Below are 24145 nucleotides of genomic sequence, written 5' to 3'. Positions count from 1 at the left end.
TTTTATGTCATTTACCTCAATTTTCAATTGCTTTCCTACAGAAAATTATGTACAGGACTTCAGAATGGATTAAATATTTCATTTGTCATGTTCCAGTCACAACACCATCCTTGACTTGAATGACTTGAAAATATTTACAGTCATTCCACTGTTTAGTATGCCTACATCTTCAGATGTGCATGTTGAATAGAATTAATTTTATTTCTACCCCAATACTGATTGTTCCTTTTTTCATAACCTCATTCTTGTTAGTCATTTTATCTTCACCCCTTGTTCAGTACATTTGTACTCATAAAGTAAATTCTTACTTTAAACAAGGAAAAATACTCATTTATTTTTAGGGCCATAACAAACATTTGAAAATAAAAAATAGAAATAGAAAATACCTGTTTTTCTTCATCCTTCCATTACATTTAAATACATCAATTTGTGATCATTTATCAACAAACTCCTCATCACCACTCCATCCAGAAAAGTGGATTCACAACAAAACCAAATCGGTAAGAGTATCTCTCTCCTGCTGATCTAGTGACTACATGATGACATCCAGAACAACACAGGACAAAAGAAATAAAACATATGTCACCAAAACAACTTAGGCAGACGTTTGAAGGCACATCTTTCACATGCAGCACGGTGCTACCACTTTTGAACTTTATTTTTGTTCTGCCTGAATAGCATATACCCTTCAAAACTTGTGGTGTTCTCACCACTGCTATTCCAGCAAATATCTGCCATACTCATAAATGGTCCCACATACACCAGTTGATCAGTTTCTCTATTTTATTGCCCATATATCTGGCAGTATATCAAGACATTTAAGACAAAAACTGTGCTTTCCTGAGTTTCACTAAACTCCTTCTCTTGTCCCAACTCCATCCTCTGCTCCATTACATCATTGCCATTCCTGGAATGCCATTACAGAGGAAATAGGATGGTCAGCCGAGAGGGGCTGTCTTCTGCTAATGAAACCATTTCAGAGAGACCAAATTTCACAGCCACTTCTAGCTAGAAAATTATGATAGCTAATGGTTGCCCAGTAGGCTGATCACTACTTTCAACATTTTTAAATGCATCCGATAACCATCTGTATAAATCAGTGCACTTCATACTTCACTAAGTATTCTGTAGCTTTTTCTGTGAAATCATCTTCTACATTAAAGTTCCTCCAATTTGACCACAAACTACCTTTAGCATTAAATAAGCAAACCTTGTTTTTGTTAATATAAAAACGTTCAAATTATTTTTTGAAGAAATTAAATTAAAAAAAACCCAACAAACCAAACCACATAGTTTTCCTTGGGGAAAAGGACAGAAAAATCTACAGGTAATTATGCTAGTCACATTGCTTAATAACCTTGTGCAAGTCATTTGGATACTGTGGAGATGGAGACTGTAGAAGAACCTGATTAGAATAAAATAATAGTAATTAAGCCTTGTAATATCCTGAAAGATAGGCAAGTGATATGCCTTTGTAGAGATGGCACAAATTGACTTGTTCAATGTCACACCGCCTCTGGGGAATGATAATTTCCCATGAACTAACCTACAGCTTTCAGGTGGGCTTCATTTGGGGGATACACAAAAGTTCTATCTTCTCCTGAAGAAGAGAGGAAAATATCTTTTGTTTCTTATTAGTCATATTGCTGAAATATCTTTACTGCCCTCTGGCGTGCATTTCAGCAGTAAATATACGCATAAAATGAAAGATAATTGGCATTGATCTGAATATGACTGTCTCAGTTCATTTTTCTGACTACTTCTAAACAAGCCTTCACCTTCCCAGGACAAACAGGAGATACAATTCACATCTCCGTGGTATTTATTGACCCAAAGCATCAGTTTAAAAGGTAGGTCTCAGCAACTAAATATAAATGTTAATAGAAATATAGAATTTTGCTCTGTTGCTTCAACTGACACTGTGAATTCAGTTCTCCTCACCTCTAGGAGTCTTTCTTATTTGACTCCAGTAACAGTAGCAGAGCCTTTCCTGTTTGACTTACATAATGCTACTGTATTCCTAAAAAAACCCCAAACAAATCCAACAACCAAAAAAACCCTCTCTAAACCATTTCCACTTTCTCATCCACATCATCTCTTTCTGCTTTAATACAGAGGGGTTTTACAGGAATAACCAGTATCATCAGTGGAAACTCCACTGTTTCTCCCACTGCTGACAACTTAAGTCATCCCTTCCTTGCTCACTCAAGGTCTCCACAAGGAATCTTAGGATACAGTTTCATGTTACCCTATACTTGATATAACTCCAGATCCCACGTGCTTACATTGTATCTAGCAAGCGTATGGCCTTAGGGAAATCAGAAGATTAACCTGAACCAGGAGAAAGTTATTCAGCTTTATGTTTGGGTGATGCTTCCATCATATCAGTGACTAACTGTCACAACTGGTGGCTGCATGATTGTGAGATTTTATGCAAAGGAGGCTGCATGAGGGGTACCTCGGGGAGAGGAAGTGGGAACTTTTGTCAGCAGCCCAACGTGACACTGAATCAGCAAATTTCCCTCTCAAATTCTCTGTGACTTGATCAAGTCTGAAGTCCAGTTTTGGGCTCCCCAGTGCAAGATAGACATTGACATACACGAGTGAGTCCAGCACAGAGCTGCCAAGATGATCAGGAGGACAGAGCACATGATACATTGGGAGAGACAGAGAACTGGGTTTGTTCAGCCTTCAGAAAGCTCTGGCAGAACCTTACTGCTGTCTGAAACTATCTAATGAGAAGCTGTAGATAAGACAGAGCCAAATTCTTCTGAGGGTTGAACAGTGCATGGACAAAATGCAACAAATGGAATTTTGCATGTTTCAACTTCTAACTAAATATGAGGAATTTCTTCCCTCCCCCCCCCCCCCCCCCCCCCCTTTTTTTTTAAACCATGAGGGTAGTCAAGCACTAGAACATGTTGTCTGCAGAGGCTGTAAAATCTGCCTATTTGGAGGTATTCAAAACTCAGCTGTACACAGCCCTGAGCATCACGCTCTTGTTGAAGCTGCTTTGAGTAGGGGGCTGGACTTAGATATCTCCAGAAGTACCTTCCAACCTACAGGAATCTGTGACTTTTTTAAGTGCACCAACCCTTTTCAAATAATTACTCCAAAATCATTCCTATAGCATTCTTCCTTTGGAAAAAAAAAGGCTAGAATTTGCATTTTGAAACTCAAAGGACTGCAATTCATGGTAGTATAGCATACTTTTTATTTTTTGGTAAGAACATATAACCATACTCAGGGAAAATATTCCATTTACATCCCCCACAAGAAGTGACTGAAGAAACAGCTTTGAGACACCATTACTCAGCTGAGATATTTCAAATGGCACATGCTGATCCACAAACCGCTACCTTTCATAGCTGATCAAAACCATCTTGCATCCTGGAGTGATCAAGACTGCTGTATCTGCCCCTTACTGAATCCTAAGCACAGCAAAGCACAGGCAAACCCACCCATTCGGCCAAATACTCCCACCAGCCAGATGTGACTGTGGTTCCTGAACTAACAGGATCAGCTTCAGAGACTTAGAGAATTGTAGCTAGCTGACAGAACCCTAAAGCGTAATATTGTCCCTGTGCACAGCATGTTGCCTCTCAGCAACTGAGCCTTAGAGCTCAGAGAGAAATAAGCCAGATATCATGCATGCCAGTCACAAAAAGCCAAATCTCAGCTATCTGAAAAGTAGCATGAGTTGTGAGTCAAGAACAACTAAATTCAGTAATTCAGGACCTGATTCAGGAATCATACTTCCCCCTTGCCCTCCTCCCATACAGCAATAATTTAGCTGAAAATAAAATAACAATGTTTTCCAGCAATGCTGAGAAAGATGCATTAAGGCAGCCATCAAAATTCCTTTAGGCATAGGTGAAAACAAGTAACATTCTGGAAAGCAAGAGTAATCTCAATTTTTTTAGTTACTGGTTCCAATAATTCTGCATGCTTTAATCTGCCATTTTGGTTCATTTTCAAGAGGCTGCACTGACTTCAGTGTATAAGCTATCTTTCTATTATCACTAGAGGTAACACCTGAACTTAGAACTAGAGCAAAGTGTTGCATTTAAAGCCATGGTACCTAACTCTACCCAAAACTCCCTCAAGTGAAAAAAACAAATATTTTGTGAACAAAAATATTTGTACTGTGAAACTGTGAAACAAGAGAAACTACACAAAGACATCTGATTGGGAGCTAAAAGATGATAAACACAGCGGTATTATCTCAAGTTATTTACATCAAGAATCGGATTCTGACTCAACCGGTAGTACGCTCACCACGTGGCTAAAGAAGCAATTACCACTCAAACCTCCAACCCACTTTGCCCATGGCAAAAAGTACTCCGAGTAGCACACCCCTACGTTTTTTGCAACAGAATATTAAAGAATGCTAAGATTCTTCAACAGCTGACTTCCAGAGGTCAGACAGAAAACTCTGGAAGTTGCTCCACAAGCCATTCAGCCCGTGAGTACTGAAATCTCTGAGAAGTAGCAAGGCAGGGGTGGTAACCACTTCAGCCATCCTGTTTAGATCCTTAATTCAAATCTTAATTCTGGACAACTCCAGCTGTCCAGTTTGAATCCACCACAGCACGAGCCAGCACTGTTAGCCGGGCCGAGCGACAACAGCCGCACAACCAGACAAGCCGGCGGCTGCGCAAACACCGGCAGCGGCAGCAACGTGGGGCTGAAACTCTCACCCTGAGAGCCGGCATCACCCACGCTGCCCCGGCTGCCACCCCTGGGCTCGCAGCGCAGGTCCCAGCCTTGTGTACACCCACAGCACCTCGGTCACAAACCAGCTCGTCGTTTCTGTCACAAGGCCCAGACACGGTGAAAACAAGAATTCTAAAAAACTTTCTTTTTAGTTATATGTTTTGGATGTTTAACCAAAAGAAAAAAAAAAAAAGAGAGAGGGGTAAGGAACGGTTTTTTGACAAGCTGCAGGCAGCCAAGCCAGCACGACAGGGGAGCAGGGACATCCTCCCGCTCTGCCCCACGCGCGGCGCGGCAGCCCCCAGCCCATGGGCCATCAGGCGGGCTCCTCCCCGCCCCCCGGCAGCGGCGGCAGCGGCGGCGGCGGCGGGGCAGGCGCTACTTACAGCCCTGGTCTCGTACAGCACCAGCTTCTGCACTGAGCTGATCATGGGGGCGGCGGCGGCTGCCGTCGGCATGGCGGCCGCGCAGGGCCCGGGCCTTGCTCCGGCCCCGAGGCGCGGCGGGGGCGGGAGGGGCAGGGGGGCTGCCTACCAGCCGCCCAGGGAAAGGCCGAACTCCTGCCGGAGGGGTGGGGACACACGCCGGGGCTGGGGACCGGAGACCAGCCCCCACAGCCGGGACGGGTGAAGGCCGGAAGTGCCGCCGCGCCACCGCGCAGGCGCGCCCACGGGCGGGGGAGAGACGGCGCCTGCGCCGCCGCCTGAGGGGGCGGCGGGGCCGCGTCACGCGTGGCCGCTCGGTGACGCGGCTCCCGGCGCGGCGGGGTAGGGTCCCCTGGACAGGCGGGGCGGCGGCGCCGTCAGCCGCTGCTCCCGCCGGGCCGCGCTCGGTGCGGGGTGCGGCGGACGGGTCCGCCCGCAGGGTCAGCACCAGGAACAGCTCCCAAGTCCCGCCGCGCCTCCCTGCGCGGGGCGGGGGTCGCCGCCTTCATCCTCCGCCCCAGGGGGCGGGGCGAAGGGGAGGGGGCGGTGCCCTCCCGTTGCCCGGGTTACGGCGGTACACAAGGCGGTGGCGGCGGGGCGCGCGCAGTGGCTCTTGCGCCCTCACTCTGTCCCCTCCCCCCCCACTTCGCTCAACGTAAGTGACCCCCATTTTCCCCTCCCCTCCCCTCGTCCCGTCCCGTCCCTGAGGGAGCCCGTCTCTGCGCCGCCGGGCGGGGCCGTGCTGGCGGGCCGGAGGGGAGGGTGTCTGGTTCATTTCTTTGATTTGGTGGGAGTGGTTTTGCAATTAGGAAATTGTCGCTCAACTGTAAAGGTTTGAGAAAGAGTGAAGCCACTGAAAACGGCAGGTAAAGTTCCCCCAGTGAGTTTCCATGAGAGAAATGGAGGGTTGGTTTGTGTGTGTGGTGGTTGTTTTTAATATTAAAATACTGTCCCTATCGTTCAGTAGGTCTTATTCTGAAAGTATTAGAGTGTTTCAGTTTGATGTTTCAAAAGAAACTTTTTCAGATTTTCATCCTGAAGTAGAATTTTTAAATTAAAAAATGACTGGGGTGGGTGAGGGGTTGAGACTTAAGTGGCCCTCTAAAGAAAGCGAGGTTTTGTTTTGCCTTCTTCAAACATGCTTCATCAAGCTCCTCATGTTTTTGGACTCCATTTGTTTGAAAGGCCCACACATATTTTGCTCCAGTTTACCTTAATTAGAAACTTGTTTCTGTCTTACTTTGTTGCATAGTGCTGGACGTGCCATCTCTTGTAGTCCTGGAAGAGCTGGGATTTATGTGAGGATTACAGAACAGATCATGAACCATAATTTAATTCTTCAAAGCCTTATTCGTGTACCTAGCTGCGGACACAGCGAGTAGTTCCACTGACTGTGATGGGGCTCTTCTGTGCCTGAAGCTCACAAGTGAAGGTCTTAGTAGGGCCATGGTCTGTTTCAGGGACAGAGAGAAGTTACAGCTGTGTGGTAACTGGAACAGGAAGGAAAAGGCTATGAAATAACTACATGCTGTTTAAAAAAGAGCAACAGGCAGTTTGGGAGTCAGAAGTCATTATGAACAACCATACAGTTGATAACCACACAGCTGGGGATTGGGGGTGGTTCCGACAATCCCTTATTTTTCAGAAGCAGCTCTTCTCTTAGTAATGGGTGCATTGTGTCTGTTCTCTAAATTCTGCTTCTTCTTTTACAAAGCAGTTTGCCTTGTATCACATTATTATTCAGTTCCATTTTTAAGTATGTGTCATTTTACACATATGTAAGCTACTGTGTTTTATAACAAGCTTTTTTTTTCTCCCAGTCTTAAGATAATATATGGCTTCACAAAAGGAAAAACAAGCTCAGCCCTTTGCAGACATCTTCGATGAAGATGAAGCTGAAAAATCCTTTCTGTTGTCCAAGCCCACTTGCTTAATTATCCTTGGAAAGCCAGTAAGATGTCTGATAGAAGTTCTTTTTTCGGATATTCTGCTAACAATTTTACTTTTCCTGAGCATAAAATACTCATTGAAAGACAATGCAAAAAACATATATATATATTTTCATCTGAAATCATTACCTTCAATAGATGCTTCAAATTAATACAAATTTTAACAAAGGGTTGAAATTACACAGGCCTGGTCAGGAGGGCAGGGAATTAAATATTCTATTTTTATGATCATATCTTTTATTTATATGACTGATGTGTAGAGCATCTGTCTTAGTTAAGATATATCTGTTAAGTTAAAAATATAGTGCTGTTAAAGCAAAATCAAATACTTATATTCTCATCACACCTGTAACATGTAAGGTATGAGCAGACTGGAGTCTTTGCTGTTAACTGGCAATGTGATTTATTTGTGGTTTTTTACTATTTTTTAATCACAAAATTTATCAAGGGCAAACAGACTGTCAGAAAAGGTCTTCTTGTATGTCCTTGAAAAAGGGGCATAATCCTAAGGGTAGAAGATGGTGAGTTTTGCAAAGTACCATTCAGGTAGCTTAACTCTTAGAGGCCTCATTACTCTTGGATATGTTGGTTCCTCATGATTCATGTAAGTCATAAAAAACATTTTGTCAGTATCTAAACCAGATTTGTGGACTAACAAGGGCAATTTTTACATATTCATTGTTTTAGTCAAAGAATACTATCCCTGTGTATCTTACTCAGAAACAGCTGAACAGCTTTGCGTCATAATTTGCTTTGAGACTGAAGATAATAAATTTCAGTCCTACAGAGTTTCTCATAGGAATTTATGGGCAAATCATAGATGAGTTTTAGATAGAGTTACTCAGAAACAAAATCAGTATAATTACTTTGGAGATCATTAACTGCAAAGGGCAGTAACAGTGTATTAGCAATGCTAGGCAGCTTAAAATAAAGGATGGTATTAAAAAGAGTGTTCGTGTTTGCCCAGTGCATAACTCAGAGGCCCTAATCCTGATGGTAGCTTTTAATTGCTTTTAAAATATGAAAATATATTCTTTATTGTGTAATATGTTTGGGGTTTTTTTCCCTTCTGCCTGTTTTTCTTTTAAATGTGTATTTTTCATTTTAAGGGTTCTGGAAAGAAAACATTAGCTAGAAAACTAGCACAGATATGGAAATGCATTTTCATAGAAGGTAAACATACACTATATGCATTGGCTTCATAATATCTTTTGGTTTAGAATATCCTTGTTGTTCCCAGTAATTCAAAATGTGCTGGTTTTGATTGCAGTAAAGACTACTGATAAAGACCAAGCAACCATTTTGCCAGAAATGCAATTGCTGAAAAATGGCCTTTTAGTTATAGAGAGGCTTAGAAAATAACTTTTTTTTTTGAAGGGGATATACATGAGACATAATAATCAAATCTATTCCAAATCCTGTAAGGTGATTCATGTGACCCTTCTGGTTCACATGGAGGCAACTCATTCAACTCCAGATTGCACAGAGATTTTCCAGTACAGACCATGAAAAAAACAGGAGGATCTTTCCTTTCTGTTTGTACAGTGCGTAATACAAGGGGGGGGATGTATTCCAGGAAAGAGAAGTGTAGCTTTTGTATCAGTATAATAATGGAAGGAATTGGAGCTGGCTCTTTGAGATTTCTAAAACAAAAATATCCAATGGCTTATTTCAAAAGGTGTAATTAATTTCTCCCACCATGCATTTACCAAAATACAAGATACCATTTCATTTTCTAAGCTATTCAGTTCGATTTCTGACAGTCCCTCTCATCAAAGATTTTTGAAGATCTGTAGAGTAAACCCTGTTATAATAACATTATCTTATTCCTTATCAACACATTGCTAGAGATTTTTTTTTTCATTTCGAGGCATCTCAGTAAGAAAGTAGGTTCCTACAAAAAACAATTAAGTCCCTTTTTTAATTTGTCTTAATTTAAATCCTTTTAAATTTAAATATTTTGTCAGCAGTAACTATATTTTTTTATCTATATTTTATTTTAACTATATTTTTTAATCTATAATTATTTTAAAGGCCTGGTAATATTTTTATATCTGTGCTATTGTAACTCACAGATCTTTATTCATTCACTTAAGTTTTATGAAAAAATAAGACTTTTCCACCAGATTTGTCCTACCAGTTTGAAGGCTAACACAATCTTTTTAAATAGAAGAAAAGAAAGCACATAATAACCTTAACTATGAAGCTATTCTTGAGTCCTTCTTTGGAGACACTGAATTATAAATCTGATTTTATGATATATATGTGTACAGTTGTTCTGATTATGAACTAACTCTTTATATATCGATTTTCATTACATTTTTTCTTTCAAATGTGCCCCTGGTATTTTTCATTGTTCTAATAAAAGCTCTCTAGTGGACAGCATAACACTTCATATTCCTGTGAATATTTAGGGTTATTTATCAAATGAAGTATCTTTATCTTATTTTGAAGATCTGGAAGTATAATATAGTAAAATTCAGTTTTAATAAAGTGCTTTTTTGACTTATGTAAATATAGAATTTTTAATTCATAGGATTGTCTAATAAATAATTAATACCTGGTCCAAACCATAGGTCAGACCAAACACAAGGGACCTTAGGAATGTACTTAAGCCAATCCACACTGTTTGATTGTATTTAAACCATTATTGACAAATGTCTATCAAATTTCTTTTTAAAAATCTCTAGGCAGTCTATCTCTGTAACACAGTCTTTGCCATTAGAAAGTTTTTCTTAATGACTGATGTAAATCTCACTTACTGAATTTTTATGCCCTATTTCTAGAGGATTCAGAGAATTATTATTTTCTTCTTTTGCTCATGATATTTCTTTTCATGATATCTTCTTTTGTGTAGTGTACCCACACATGGGTACACATACACATTCCTTGAACTTTTGCTAATAGGCTTTTTTCATTTTCCACATAAAAAAAGAAACAAAGAAATTCAACATAATTCAATAGTCATAAACATAATCAATTTAAGTTTAGTCTGGAGAAGAGGAGGCTGAGGGGAGACCTCATCGCCCTCTACAACTACCTGAAAGGAGGTTGCAGAGAGCTGGGGATGAGTCTCTTTAACCAAGTAACAAGCGATAGGACAAGAGGGAATGGCCTCAAGTTGCACCAGGGAAGGTTTAGACTGGATATTAGGAAGTATTTCTTTAGAGAACCAGTTGTTAGGCATTGGAATGGGCTGCCCAGGGCAGTGGTGGAGTCCCCATCCCTGGAGGTGTTTAAGAGTCGGGTTGACATAGCGCTTAGGGATATGGTGTAGTTGAGAACGGTCAGTGTTAGGTTTGGGCCAGGTGATCTTCAAGGTCTTTTCCAACCTAGATGATTCTGTGATAAATAAACATGAATAATATAGCTCAGAAAGGACCTCCGGTGGTCATTGAGCCCAACTTTCCCTTCAAAGCAGGGTCAACTAGAGAAGGTTGCTCAGAGCTGTCTCCAGCTGAGTCTGGAATATCTCCAAGAATGGAGACTCCACCACCTCTCTGGGCAACACTTTCCAAAGTTTGACCGTCTTCATGATGAAAAATTGCTTCCTAATTACCCCATTGGAATTTCTCATGTCTCTACTTGTGTCTGTTGCTTACTGTCCTGTCGGCACTTCTGTGAAGACAGTGGTTCTGTCTTTGTGCCTTCCCAGCAAGTAGTTTTAGACAGCTGTAAGAGCTGTCCTGCTTTCTCCAGGCTGAACAAGGCCAGTTCCTTTGGCCTCTCCTAGTACTTTCAACACTTCTAATCATCTTGGTGCCCTCCACTGGACTCGCTCCAGTGTATCAATATCTGTCCCTCTCTGCATTAATTTTTTTTAAATAATGCAAGATAGAGAATTTTTAAATAGGAAAGGTGTTCACAGTCTTTTTAATTTGACAAAATACTTTCTATCCATTTATCCAATGCATAGATCAATAATTATAAATAAAACAGGGCCACAGTACAATTATAGTGCTGGTTTTCAGTTGTCTGGATTGTTTGTTAGTACATTCCCTGTCTCAGTTTTGGCCCATGGCAAATACTGCTCTCCCAAAGACCCATTCGTAGTATGAGGGTTAGTATGCGCAACAATCGTCATTACTAGTAGGAACAGTTTGAAAACAGCCACTATGTTTTGGGAAGAAAGATTTTAGCTGTATAGGCATGAGCCACCTGGCTTCAGGACCTTTCCCTGGCCTGTTTTATTAGTAATATAGATGTAGCCTTAAGGGTCAGTCTTGAAAACTTTCATTAAGTGTCTGCTTATTTCAATGGTATAGAAGTGTGAAAGACTTTCAGGATCATTCTGCTATGATGCCACTGGCCACAGAGACAGAGGGCAGGCCTTTGAATTTGATGGGTGTCAAATTTAGTATTTATTTGATTTTAGATAATTAGACTATATAAGGAGTAGGTTTTTAAGAGCTTTTTAAAAGCAGATGGTTTTGTGTGTCTGAACAGTTCTTTTTCTAAAACTTGCTTTTAAAATTTGGGAAGTGTCTGAGCTCAAATACTCATCTCTGGATTACACAGCAGTAATGCTAATTTGGTATAAGTCAGTAGTTAAAATAATCCTGCAAGGCTGCTGTTGTGCATTTGTCTGTAGCATCTATAGGGTTAAATTGTAGGGAAGATCATCTGCCGAGACATTGCCAGAAGGCACCGAGTTCAGGATGAACAAAATATAATAATGGCCCTAAATATAATGTTTGTTCATTCAAAAATAGGCTGGTTGTTTGGAGCACACATACCTACTCATATGTGTGTGTGTGTGTGTATGTATGTATCTGCGTGTACATGTCTGTATATAAAATATTTTTTATTAATTATTTTAATTTTACTCTGTCTGATGTGCTTCCTCAGCTTTGGAAGTAATTCAAATGAATATTCGAGAAGAAACAGAATACGGGCTTAAGGTAAAGGTCTAATCTTCTAGCAAGTTTTGTCACATTCTTGACGAATACATATTCTATAAGACTACGTTTTGCATTTTACCTTAGTGTCAAGAATTGCTTTTTAAAGGTCAAAGTATTTCTGAAGAACTGGTTACAGAAATGATTCTGAAAAAGATTGAGTCACCAGAAGTTGCTCATTTTGGTAAGTATATTTCCAGTCTAAATTTAGAATGAGCTAGCTATAATTTTGACATGCTTTGCATCCATTACTGCTCAAATATGACTTATTTTGTACTAGATGCTACTGATTTTTCTTGTGCTCCTCAGGCTGTGGAATATCCATAAACTGAGAGTGTATATAGGGATCAGTTTACCCATATGGGATATCAGAAAGTGTCATACCAGTCCTATGTTGTGTTAATTTTGAGAAAATTAATTTTCCCCAAATTTTGAGTGTTGCTATGACTCTTATTTGACAATATTATCTGGTTAGAAAAGTTTTAGGATTTAAAATAGAGATTTTTTTTTTCCTTGAATACTTCTATAACAACAACAGCAAAAACCCATCAGCAAAAACATTTTAAACATTTAAAATAATGAAAAAGAAGGAAAACAGGTTATTGAAAATGCAAAGTATTATGGTCTTTTTTTTTTTCTCACAACGTTGCTTATTCCCCTTGCATTTTTTCACTGAAAGTTAGATGAGAACAGTGTTGGTAGTGGTAATAATTCTTCTTTTTGAGGAAAAATTTTTTTAATTGAGGCTGTTAAGACTAGTGCTGCAGATCTTGCTAGAGTCTGAACCTGCTTTCCTGAAGAGAAAAACAAATATATGGCTAAGTGGAAAGAAAGTAAAAGAAAATGTAGTTTCTTCTTCTGGTGCAGACTTTTAATTGAAATGTCCATTATAGGAGAGAGACAGGTATAATGACAAGAAAATGTGAATTTTCTACTGCTCTGAAAACTAACACGCTTCTATAAGGTTTCAGTTGCAATGGTTTTTGTTCCTTCTCTAGTCCAAGACACAACAGTTTTGCAAAAGATGCAACCTTACTTAGTGAAACCAGGCTTTTAAACCAGTGGACAAAAGATGGAGAAATAGGGAAGAGATAAAAAAGAGGAGATGATGAGGAAACAAAGATTTGAGGGAGGAAGTAGCAGCAGAAAGGCCAGTCTCTTAATCCATAGGTCAGGACTTTAAGAAAAGCCTGAAGAGACATCTGTGTTATCTGAGTTCCCCTCTTTGAGTCAGTCGGATGATGAAGGCCTAAGTTGTGTGTGTCACAGAGGACCACAGAGATCCTAGAGCCTGGAAACATGTCTATGAAGTTGATAAAAGCTTGGTTCTTGTAGCCACGCCATTTTCTGTATTACAGATGCCTCAAAGTAGCAAGGAATAGAATAACCTACAGCCTCTCTATTTTTCCAACCAACTAGAACTCATCTCCAAAACCAATTTTTCTTAAGTATTTTCTAGTTCTAATAACTTTTTGTTTAGCAATTATTATCTTAATATAATCCCTGAAAAGCTTAAGTAGGCTTTCAGCAGGAACTAATCAGTCAATTATTCATTAAAAATTTTAGAAACACTGCTGTATGAGAGGCTGAGTTTTTTACTTTTAACATTTGTTTTTAACAGTGTAAAATACAAGTTTCTAAACAGTACACACAGCAAGGAATTATTTCAATTATATTCTTCTGATTTTCATAAACACCTATTATGTTGGATACTGATGTGTCAGAGATTCAGAAGTGTTAAAGCAAATGATAGTATTTAAAAACTGTAAGTTACTAAAAACTTTTTTTGACTTCTGAAGGAGTTCAGATGTGAAGCTTCTAAGCTATTTCTTGAAATAAACAGTGTCTCTTTTTAAAATAACATAGGCACTGGAAAATAACAAGCATACTTGTATTTTAGAGTATTGTAGGTAAGAAAATACAGAATTATAACTGCTGTGTAGCTGATATGCTTGCTAATTGTGTTTTGTAAATAGAACAAGAAAACAACCAGAAGTTCATATCATGTTAACCTAAATATTTGCAAAGGAAAAATCTATGTCATTATCACAGGGGAAAACTGCTTCATTAGCATGAGCTAAATCAAATCAGGAACAAAATTGTTTATTGATTTATTAATGGCAAGTAATTAACTGACAGTCAGTGAACTGGTGATCAATGAAAAGGTTCAGTATCAGCCACACAGCAGACAAGCCACAGCAGTAAGCACTTGCCAAATATTAATCAACACCTGCAAATTTCTGAACACTCTCCTGAAACTAATTCCAGAGTATACTCAAACTTGCATGGTTATGCAATGCAAACCCTCTCTCAAAGATGGGTGGAAGTGACAAGCACACATTCCCTTTTCTGAGAATGCATGTTCACCTATTTAAGCACACTTTCCATTGGAAAAGTGGGTGCTCTAGCTTTGTGTGTGCCATTTCCTACAGTCTACTCTAATCCACCTGATGGTGAGAAAGCTCCCCATGAACTCACATACAAACACTCGAGGTGTAGGTCACTATGTGTTTAACCCTGTTCTGTCAGTCCAGTAGTTGAAATGTGGGTTACTCGCAGCATCCAACAGGGAGGCTGCTCTGTCATGCCTCGACAGAAGGCTGTAGCACTGGCATATCAAACCTGGTCAGGCTGCTGTTCTTTTACCTTGCTCTCACTCTAAGGTCTCTTTCCCCAGTCACAAATTTGAATGCTTCTTTTCAAGATGGCTCCTTCTTTCCTCAAGTTTCTTGGAAATCCCCTGGTTACTATTGGATCTGGTTGATGGTTGCCTTAGGCAAACTTATCATTGTTAGTCTCCCCACAACATTATCAGTTTGGGGGCAAACACCCTCTCAGAGAACACACAGTTTGGGATAGTCTTTTGCCGTGTTACGCTCCCATTCCTCTCACATCAGCTGTTGTTATCCAGGATGTGTTGATAAGCAGAGGCTGTGCAGACTGCCCACACCTTACTACCAGTTAGAATTCTTTGAAGGTATCAACAACTTAGAATCCAGGAATTTAATTTCCTAGAGGAATGACATTGTGCACTTCTCCTCTATAAATTCTCTATTTATTCTATATATTCCATATTATTCTATTATTCTATATATTTCTATTTCTGTTTTTCCTCTTCTATAAATTTTGCATCCATGGATAGTAGCTCCCCAAAGAAGGAGTCGTCTTCAGGCCTAATACCTCTTGCAAAGACTGCTGCTACATTTTTGTGCTGCATAGACTTGCATTTAAATGTTAACACATAAAATTCTAAGCATTTGGAGCATGTACCATTTCTCTAAGGGAATATTCTCATTAGGCTAAAAAAATCCACCTAATTCTTGTTTAGTGTCTCATTCTGGCCTCATGAATATTGAGTTCCTAGCTATATAATAGTTCTTACTGCACTGCACAGCCTTTAGTAGTTACAGTACTCTTCTAGGAACTTGAAGCCACAAGTTCATCTGTGGCACTGAGCACTCTAATACTAGGGAAAAGCTATTATTACCACAACGCTTGTCATATATAGTCGGTGTCTGTTTGCAAAGAGGACTCAGCATTGTGAATCCTAAGTGAATGGATGCTTCCCAGGATAGGTGCCTCAGTATACATAGCATATGCATTCTGCCTTCTATTGAGAGGATTTCACATCCAGGAGCACTAGGTATCCCAGAGAGTTGTTCAGGCTCCCTTTACTATCCACAGAAGCGAAGACCTTTAAAGATTGTATAAAAAGCCTAGGCTCCTCATTGAAATGCTTTGTATCATAGAGTGGCTGCTTTTTGCAATGCCTTTTCACAGAATCACAGAATCATCTAGGTTGGAAAGGACATTGAAAATCATCTAGTCCAACCATTAACCTAGCACTGACAGTTCCCAACTACACCATGTCCCTAAGCGCTATGTCAACCTGCCACTTGAACACCTCCAGGGATGGGGACTCCACCACTGCCCTGGGCAGCCCATTCCAACACCTAACTACCCATTCTGTGAAGAAATACTTCCTAATATCCAGTCCTAAACCTTCCCTGGTGCAACTTGAGGCCATTACGTCTTGTCCTATCGCTTGTTACTTGGTTGAAGAGACTCATCCCCAGCTCTCTGCAACCTCCTTTCAGGTAGCTGTAGGGGGCGATGAGGTCTCCCCTCAGCCTCCTCTTCTCCAGACTAAACAACCCCAGTTCCCTCAGCCGCTCCTCGTACGACCTGTGCTCCAGACCCTTCACCAGCTTCGTTGCCCTTCTCTGGACACGCTCAAGTAATTCAATGTCCTTTTTGTAGTGAGGGGCCCAAAACTGAACACAGTCATCGAGGTGCGGCCTCACCAGTGCCAAGTACAGGGGTAAGATCACTTCCCTGTCCCTGCTGGCCACGCTATTTCTGATACAAGCCAGGATACCATTGGCCTTCTTGGCCACCTGGGCACACTGCTGGCTCATGTTCAGCCGGCTGTCAGTCAACACCCCCAGGTTCCTCTCTGAGTGGCAGCTCTCCAGCCACTCCTCCCCAAGCCTGTAGTACTGCTGGGGGTTGTTGTGGCCCAGGTGCAGCACCCGGCATTTGGCCTTATTGAAGCTCATCCAGTTGGCCTTAGCCCATCGCTTCAGCCTGTCCAGATCTCTCTGCAGAGCCTCCCTACCCTCGAGCAGATCAACACTCCCACCCAACTTGGTGTCATCTGCAAACTTACTGAGGGTGCACTCGATCCCCTCATCTAGATCATCAATAAAGATGTTAAACAGGAGTGGCCCCAAAACCGAGCCCTGGGGGACATCACTCATGACCGGCTGCCAACTGGATTTGACTCCGTTCACCACAACTCTTTGGGCCCGGCCATCCAGCCAGTTTTTTACCCAGCAACGCATGTGCCCATCCAAGCCTCGAGCAGCCAGTTTTGCCAGGAGAATGCTGTGGGAAACGGTGTCAAAGGCCTTGCTAAAGTCAACGTAAACTACATCCACAGCCTTTCCCTCATCCAATAATCAGGTCTCCCTGTCGTAGAAAGAGATCAGGTCTGTCAGGCAGGACCTGCCTTTCATAAACCCATGCTGACTGGGCCTGATCATCTGGTTGTCCCGCAGGTGTTGTGTGATGGTACTCAGGATGAGCTGCTCCATCAGCTTCCCGGGCACTGAAGTCAAGCTGACAGGCCTGTAATTTCCCGGATCATCCTTCCGACCCTTCTTATAGATAGGCGTCACATTGGCCAGTTTCCAATCTGTCGGGACCTCCCCGGTCAGCCAGGACTGCTGGTAAATGATGGAAAGCGGCTTGGCAAGCACCCCAGCCAGCTCCTTCAGCACCCTCGGGTGTATCCCGTCTGGTCCCATAGACATGTGTATGTCTATGTGATGCAGCAGGTCACTGACTGTCTCCTCCTGGATTGTGTGGGGGTCATTCTCCCAGTCTCTGTCCTCTGGCTGAGGAGGCTGGATTCCCTCAATACAACTAGTCTTGTTATTAAAGACTGAGGCAAAGAAGGCATTAAGGACCTCAGCCTTCTCCTCATCACTAGTTACCATGTTTCCTCCTGCATCTAGCAGGGGATGGAGACTCTCCCTGGTCTTTCTTTTGCTACTGACATACTTATAGAAACATTTCTTGTTATCCTTGATTGCTGAAGCCAGGGTAAATTCCAGCTGGGCTTTAGACCTCCTGATTTCTGCCCTGCATAGCCTCACAGCATCTTTGTAATCACTGTGAGTGGCTAGCCCCTTCTTCCAAAGGCTGTAAACTTTCCTTTTCTCCCTGAGTTCCAGCCAAAGCTCCCTGTTCAGCCAGGGTGGTCTTCTCTGTCATCGGCTTCTCTTACAGCACCTGGGGACCGCCTGCTCCTGAGCCATTAACAGTTCCTTCTTAAAGAGTGCCCAGCCTTCCTGGACCCCTATACCCTTCAGGATCGTCTCCCAAGGGATCCTTTCAAGCAGGTGCCTAAACAAAACAAAGTCAGCCCTTCTGAAGTCCAGGATGTCAGTTCTGCTTAGTTCTCTCCTGGCCTCTTTAAGAATAGAGAACTCTATTATTTCATGATCACTGTGCCCTAGTCGTCCTCCGACCTCCACATCATCCACCAGTCCTTCTCTGTTCACAAAGAGGAGATCCAGCAGGGCACCTTCTCTGGTTGGTTCTCTCACCAGTTGCGTCAGGAAGTTGTCTCCCACACATTCCACACTTTTACTGGCAAAAATGGTCACTTGTTACTTTTTAGGCACTACAGTGTCTGAGGTAGACACATGAAGCAGGTGGAATAAGTATGATCTTTAATGTCTACAAATTTCTTCTATTAACTGAGTTAACAAACTTTGAGAATTCTATATCAAGTTGAAAACAACACACTTTTTTGTCTGTATTTCATCTGAAGTAGATGTGGGTGCACAATTTTTTAATGGTGTTATGTCATGTACATGGTTTAAAATTGTGCCACTGAATAGATGTATTGTTTAAAGGAGATGCATATAACTAGTCCTATATTTGACAAAACCTTCTAAAAGATGTATTTAATAAAATGTATTCGACAGGTTATGTTCTCAGTGGATTTCCTTCTCTGTCAGAGGAATACATGACTGTTTCACAGCAAATAGAGAAAATAAAGAATCTAAAATTAAAACCAGATTTCTTGATTAACATTAAGGTAATGTCATCTTCAGTAACTTGCTAGTAATTTTCCTAATTATTAGTAGACTCAAAAGATAATATTTTCTCCTGTGCATTTGTATATATGTTTATCAAGGAATAATAAATAGTTCTCTTTTATATTGAAATGGAATTACACTAGTTTGTTCCATTGTAAGCATTGCTCATGTAAAATAACGAACATTTCCTAAAACTTCAGTAGCAGTTACAGTCTTTGCACCTCTACCAATTAGGAAATACAGGTTTTCAAGAAAATAAGACTTTGAATAACATGATTATTATGGGATTTTGGATACATGTACATCTGCCATTCATGTATTTCAGGAAGAAACTTCACATATGGAAGTTAGAAAGCAAATTGGTTTATTTTTTACTCACTAATTGTGAAACTGCTTCTTAGTCATTATTAATTCATCTTGTTTACGAATCTCAATTTCTTCATAAGTAGTAAAGTGACATACCAGATACTTTAGAAAAGTACCTCTGATATAATCAGAGAAACTAAGTCGTTAGTGTAGGATTAAGAGGACTTTCTCAATGTAATTTAAAAGAATGAATTTGCTGGCTACATCCATATTAGTAAATAAAACAAGGCAAGAGCGACTCTTCAGGCATCAGGCCAGATGGTTTGGCAGAACACAGCTAAGCTGTCTTGTTAGTCAGAATGGGGTGGTCGTGTCCAAATGGCCCACTGGGAAAGGCCCTAGGCCTGTGCCATTCACCAGGGAGAATACTAGCTGGCCCATACTAAACTTTGCCAGACTCTATGCAGACAAATTAACATTATTTATAATCATGAACAAGGGTTCAGGCCCTTCCTCTTGCAATATTTTATTTATTATCAACTAGGTTATTTCCATCTTTTACTCTGAATGTGCAGAATGAGCTGCCAAGGCAATTCTGAATAATCAGCCTCCAGTGTTGTGCTCTATTCTCATTGGGATTCTGATTCTAGTTGTCATATCTGTGTGGTTTGTCAGATGCTATGCTTCAGTGCATGGACCTAGTCTATCACTTTGCCACATTTAAGTCCTTGTTTGTTTTAATTGCATACTTTTGAGACTTAATTTGTTTGACCATGTGTAGTGAATATTTGTGAATGCCTACTTCAAACCTTTTTTCTATGCTCACAGAAAGATCTTAAAACATCAGAGAAACATATTTTTGTGCTGCTTTCCAGGCAGTTTTGATTTTTTCAGCTACAGAAAGTCAATCTTTGTTTTAATACCAGATAGTGAGAAATCCCAGTTCTTGAGAACATATGTTGTATAGTTTCATGTGCAACAGTACAAATAGAAGGGTGATACTAACTACACTAGAAGGGAAACAGAATTCTTGACTTCGTGTAGTTATATCATCTTCTCCTCCAAGAAGAAGACTGAGACTGAATGATCATAAAAAATCCTTGCTCCAAAGTCAAATGAATAATTTTGCCTTTGATTCTATGTTTCAATAATTTGATTCTATGCCTTCAATTCCATGATTCTACAGTTACAGGGATATCTCAGGAAATGAGTGTAGTGTGCCTATTGCTAGCAATGGGACCTCACAATAAGTGGAGTGTGCCTGTTGCTAGCATGCGATCTCAAAAGCTCTGTATTTTCTGCAGACATCAATTCTCCATTTCTGTAACAATTTGACCTTCACAACTACAAGATTTTCTTATTATCTCAGGTTTTTCATATATGTTTGAAGGGTAGGTGTTAGTGATTCAGAAAAGAAGAAAGATTATTTATTTTTTGTTGTGCTCCACCCCCAATTCCATAGTAGAATTTTAAGATACTCATCTTAAGACCTGTTGGAGATCTGGGGACTCCAAGTGTGTATTCATGTAAGTACAATTTAGAACAGGTCAGATGATAGAAGCTTTATTAACTGTGGTCATAGTGAGCAAACATTCGGACAGCATCTCCCCCTCTGCTTCCCTATTCTCTGCTAATTCATTGCAGAAGCCCCAAGCAGCCTTTTTTTGTTTCAGAAAAAAACCAAAACAAACAAACAAAATAAGGTGAGGAAAAACAATCCTTTCAATGTTAACAAAGTCAGGTATCCATCTGTAGAATGGATGGACTCCTTAAGTAGTTTGCTACCAGCCACAATTCTAAGAAGGACTCGAAGGGTACATAATGTGACAATGTAGAAAGAAGGCTCTAGGTGGAGCCTATAGAGTGGCACACCCAGTATTATCTTAGCTCAGAAGTGGGGAGGTGGAAACAGTCACAGACTGTTAGCTTTTAGTTGAAAGGAATGTTTTAATTAGGGTAAATGTTTTTGTTAGGATAAACTTCTTAGGCAGACCTCTCAAATATTAACGGTTGGACTAGATGATCTTCAAGGTCCTTTCCAACCTAGATGATTCTGTGATTCTCTAATAATTTTACCGCCACAGACCACATCCAGATTTATCTGTGTTTAATGTTAAACTAAATTTGTGACTGCAGGGCTTTTTATGGAAAGACCATTGCTTACTCTTCCCAACTGCTGAACTCCTTTAGCCTCTGACACAATGGCAGTATGCTTTTGGGTAATAGTAGAGCTCTGAGAGGTCAGACACACCTAGTAAAATTGACTGAATCTTGCTCAAGTCCAAGCCACTTTGGCATCAATTGCGGGAGTGATCAGAAGCCTGTCTGCAAAATACTTTTACCCGTAAACTCCACCTACACTTGTTAAACTACAGGGTATAACTGGCATGGTAAAATGTGTTCAAGTAGTGTCTATACTCCTGATATGGAATGTAAAATACTGATTGGGGAAAACTATGTAAGTGTTTAAGCCTTACTTTAATATTTGCTGCTTTTGAAAATTTTGTGTTTACTCCGAATGTTATTGGAGAAGTTGTTTATGAATCTGAATATTTGCCAGACTCCTACCCGCCATTCTGCAGTTTCAGGAAAAATACTGTTATCATAGCAGTACAATAAACACATGATTTCCTTTTAATTATTCCTTCCTAGTGTTCAGATTATGACTTATGCCAAAGAATATCAGGACAAAGGCAACACCCTGATTCAGGGCAGATATATCAGAGGAACCAGTGGGATCCTAACATTATTGAAAAGCATAAGAAAGAGAAAGATCAACATGAAGAAGAGAATGAAGAAGATGAAGAGCAGGAAGAAGAAGAAGAAGAGGTAAATACTGCTAATTTCTAAACAGTGCCAAGTATTATAATGTACTCTAGACAAAGCAGAACAAATTCTGATATTCTAAAATATCACCATACTAGTTGCTGTTCTGCTTTGAAATGTGGGATAATATTTAAATGGTAGGTTTAAATGACAGCAAAAGTTGATTATTGTATAGCTTAATGTGGATTCAGTCTGTAACTCTGAAGTCACTGAACTGTTTCTTACCATAGGTTAAAAGGATGTATCACAAGAATGGTGACTCTATATTGTCTGTTTCTTGGTCTAAGCAAATAAAAAAGTTCTTAGTTTTTGTTTATTGTAATAAATTTTACTAGTACTAGTATTTGCAGGATATGAGCTTGTTTTCTGGTTCTGACTAGTACAAAGGGATTTTCTTTTTTTCTTTTTTTTTTTTTTTTTTTTTCCCCCCAAGATGTTCTGGTTTGTAATGCTGGCCAGAGACTTATCAATGGAGGTTCTTGGCACGTTCTTCTCAATTTGCAGAAACTACACTTCATCAGGATAGGATCACAGTCAGCAATCACTAGACTAATACCATTGCAATATTCTGCAAAGCTGTTTTATTTACCTTTGCGTAAAGACAAAAATTAGTTTAGTACATTATTTCTATATCTTGAAATATTTAACTTTTTGTTCTGCAGACTGCAGAAGACCCACTTATGACATCAGAATTTTTGCATCAATTAGTGCAGAGGCCTGAAGATATTCTTGAAAATGCAGAGGAAAGAGTTGGAACCTATAAGGATATAATGCTTCATCCTTTAGAAGTAAGAAAAAACAAAATAACATGATTATGCATAACAAAATCTTTTTAAAATATCTTATACTGTTTTCTTTTTTAAGTTTGAGATTTATTGTATGGAGGTGAGCACAAGGCATGGTACAACATATCCCCAAGTTCTGAAATTCATACTGAAATCAATGATAAAAAGTTGTCATCTGTAGCTCTTGTTTCTACTCTGGAGTCAAGATAAAGTAATCCACTTTGAGTTTTAAAAGTGAAACATACCTGCCACCACAGATGCTTCCTTATCTAATCACCATTAGCAAAGTCCATTCTAGGATGCAATCCCGTAAGAAATCTGCTCTTTGCAGCCATTGTCCTCCACTCCAATAGATTCCCTTCCTCACCTGCTTCATTGCCTGCAGATTTATATACACAATAATTAGCCCATCCGTTTGCTTTATCACCTATTTAATTTCTGCAGTTGTAACATTCTTTTTTTTCTTTCCTTGTTGTGTTCAGGAAAGTTGGATTTACTACGTATCATTTTTTTTTCCCCGAAAAAAACCAGAACAGGTCTAAAGAGATAATTAGTTCTTTTTTGTTTGTTTGTTTTTTATTTAATCTTCTGGTACAAGCAACTGCAAAAACCGCATGTTTGCTGCACACTTGACAATTACTCTTTATTTATGCCCTTCAATTTCCCTATGGATTAGATAAACCTATAGATAAAATTGTGTAAAACTGGCATAATGTTCTTTGCTAGAGTAACAAACTTGTTACTGCTGTGAAGGGGAAAGCAAAAAATATGGTATCTTTAATTATTATACAATCTCACATGGATTTCTCATAAGCAAACTAATGGAAAGTTGTTTAGATTAAATTACTTTATCATGTGCATCAATCTTCAACACTTCCAACACATTCCACTAGTTGGTAGGTCTTACTCAAGCTTCAAAAATGATCAGTGTATTAGTGAACATACTTAGTGGTCCACTAATACATTAAAAGAACATGGGGGTCTATCATTGGCCCAGGTAGAGGTTGAGATGATGAAACTGGAAAAAAAAAAGCTTATAAGATGTGCAGTTTGCACTGAACTGGGATAGGTAGAAAGAACTTTGGAGAACAGACTTTGATTTCCTGATAAATTGTTAGGATGAAATTGAATAGAAATAGGGGTGAAATACTACCGTTAGGGCGGAAACCTAATGAACAGCTACAACCTGTGAAATAATTGACTAGACCTCAGTACTGAAGACAATCTGCAATCTGTGGGGTTTTAGTTAGTCATCAACTGAGTCAATATATATGATGCTATTGTACAAAAGCAAATATCATGGATGTACTAGTAAAACCATTGTATATAAAAGAAACACAAACTATTATCTTCTCTGTTGAAGAGTATTAGAAAGAAGTAATTAGTTATTATCTATTTCCACCAAACATAGAATAAATAATTTAATTTATAGTATAGAAGACTTAGACTAGATGCAAGGAGATGAACTCTGACCATAAGCGTAGTGAAGAACTGGAACAGATTACCTACAGAGTTGTGAAGTCACCTTTGCTAGGCTTTTTCAGGGCTGGGGTTAGACCAACATCTGTCAGGAACAGAGTGAGTGTTCTCAGTCCTCAGACAGAGACATTAACAATGGACATGGGATGT

At 39.9% G+C, this 24145-nt stretch overlaps 2 protein-coding genes across 2 annotated transcripts in view; one reads left to right on the top strand and one right to left on the bottom strand.

Moving 5' to 3' along the window:
• The window catches only part of FIG4 (FIG4 phosphoinositide 5-phosphatase), a 77277-nt gene extending 71931 nt beyond the window's left edge, over window positions 1-5346 (bottom strand). The window contains exon 1 of the mRNA XM_074862267.1: window positions 5103-5346. Within this exon, the coding sequence (XP_074718368.1) occupies window positions 5103-5174 (72 nt within the window). The 5' untranslated portion in view covers window positions 5175-5346. The remainder of the gene's footprint in view (window positions 1-5102) is intronic.
• A 341-nt stretch (window positions 5347-5687) lies between these two features.
• Window positions 5688-24145, top strand: part of AK9 (adenylate kinase 9) — a 77530-nt gene continuing 59072 nt past the window's right edge. The window contains exons 1-8 of the mRNA XM_074864587.1: window positions 5688-5796; window positions 6962-7092; window positions 8200-8263; window positions 11939-11991; window positions 12076-12172; window positions 18486-18598; window positions 21558-21734; window positions 22394-22519. Of these exons, the coding sequence (XP_074720688.1) occupies window positions 6976-7092; window positions 8200-8263; window positions 11939-11991; window positions 12076-12172; window positions 18486-18598; window positions 21558-21734; window positions 22394-22519 (747 nt within the window). The 5' untranslated portion in view covers window positions 5688-5796; window positions 6962-6975. The remainder of the gene's footprint in view (window positions 5797-6961; window positions 7093-8199; window positions 8264-11938; window positions 11992-12075; window positions 12173-18485; window positions 18599-21557; window positions 21735-22393; window positions 22520-24145) is intronic.

Source organism: Strix uralensis, chromosome 3, assembly GCF_047716275.1.
Source record: "Strix uralensis isolate ZFMK-TIS-50842 chromosome 3, bStrUra1, whole genome shotgun sequence".
Classification (NCBI taxonomy): domain Eukaryota; kingdom Metazoa; phylum Chordata; class Aves; order Strigiformes; family Strigidae; genus Strix; species Strix uralensis.
This window is presented reverse-complemented; position numbering and strand designations above follow the sequence as displayed.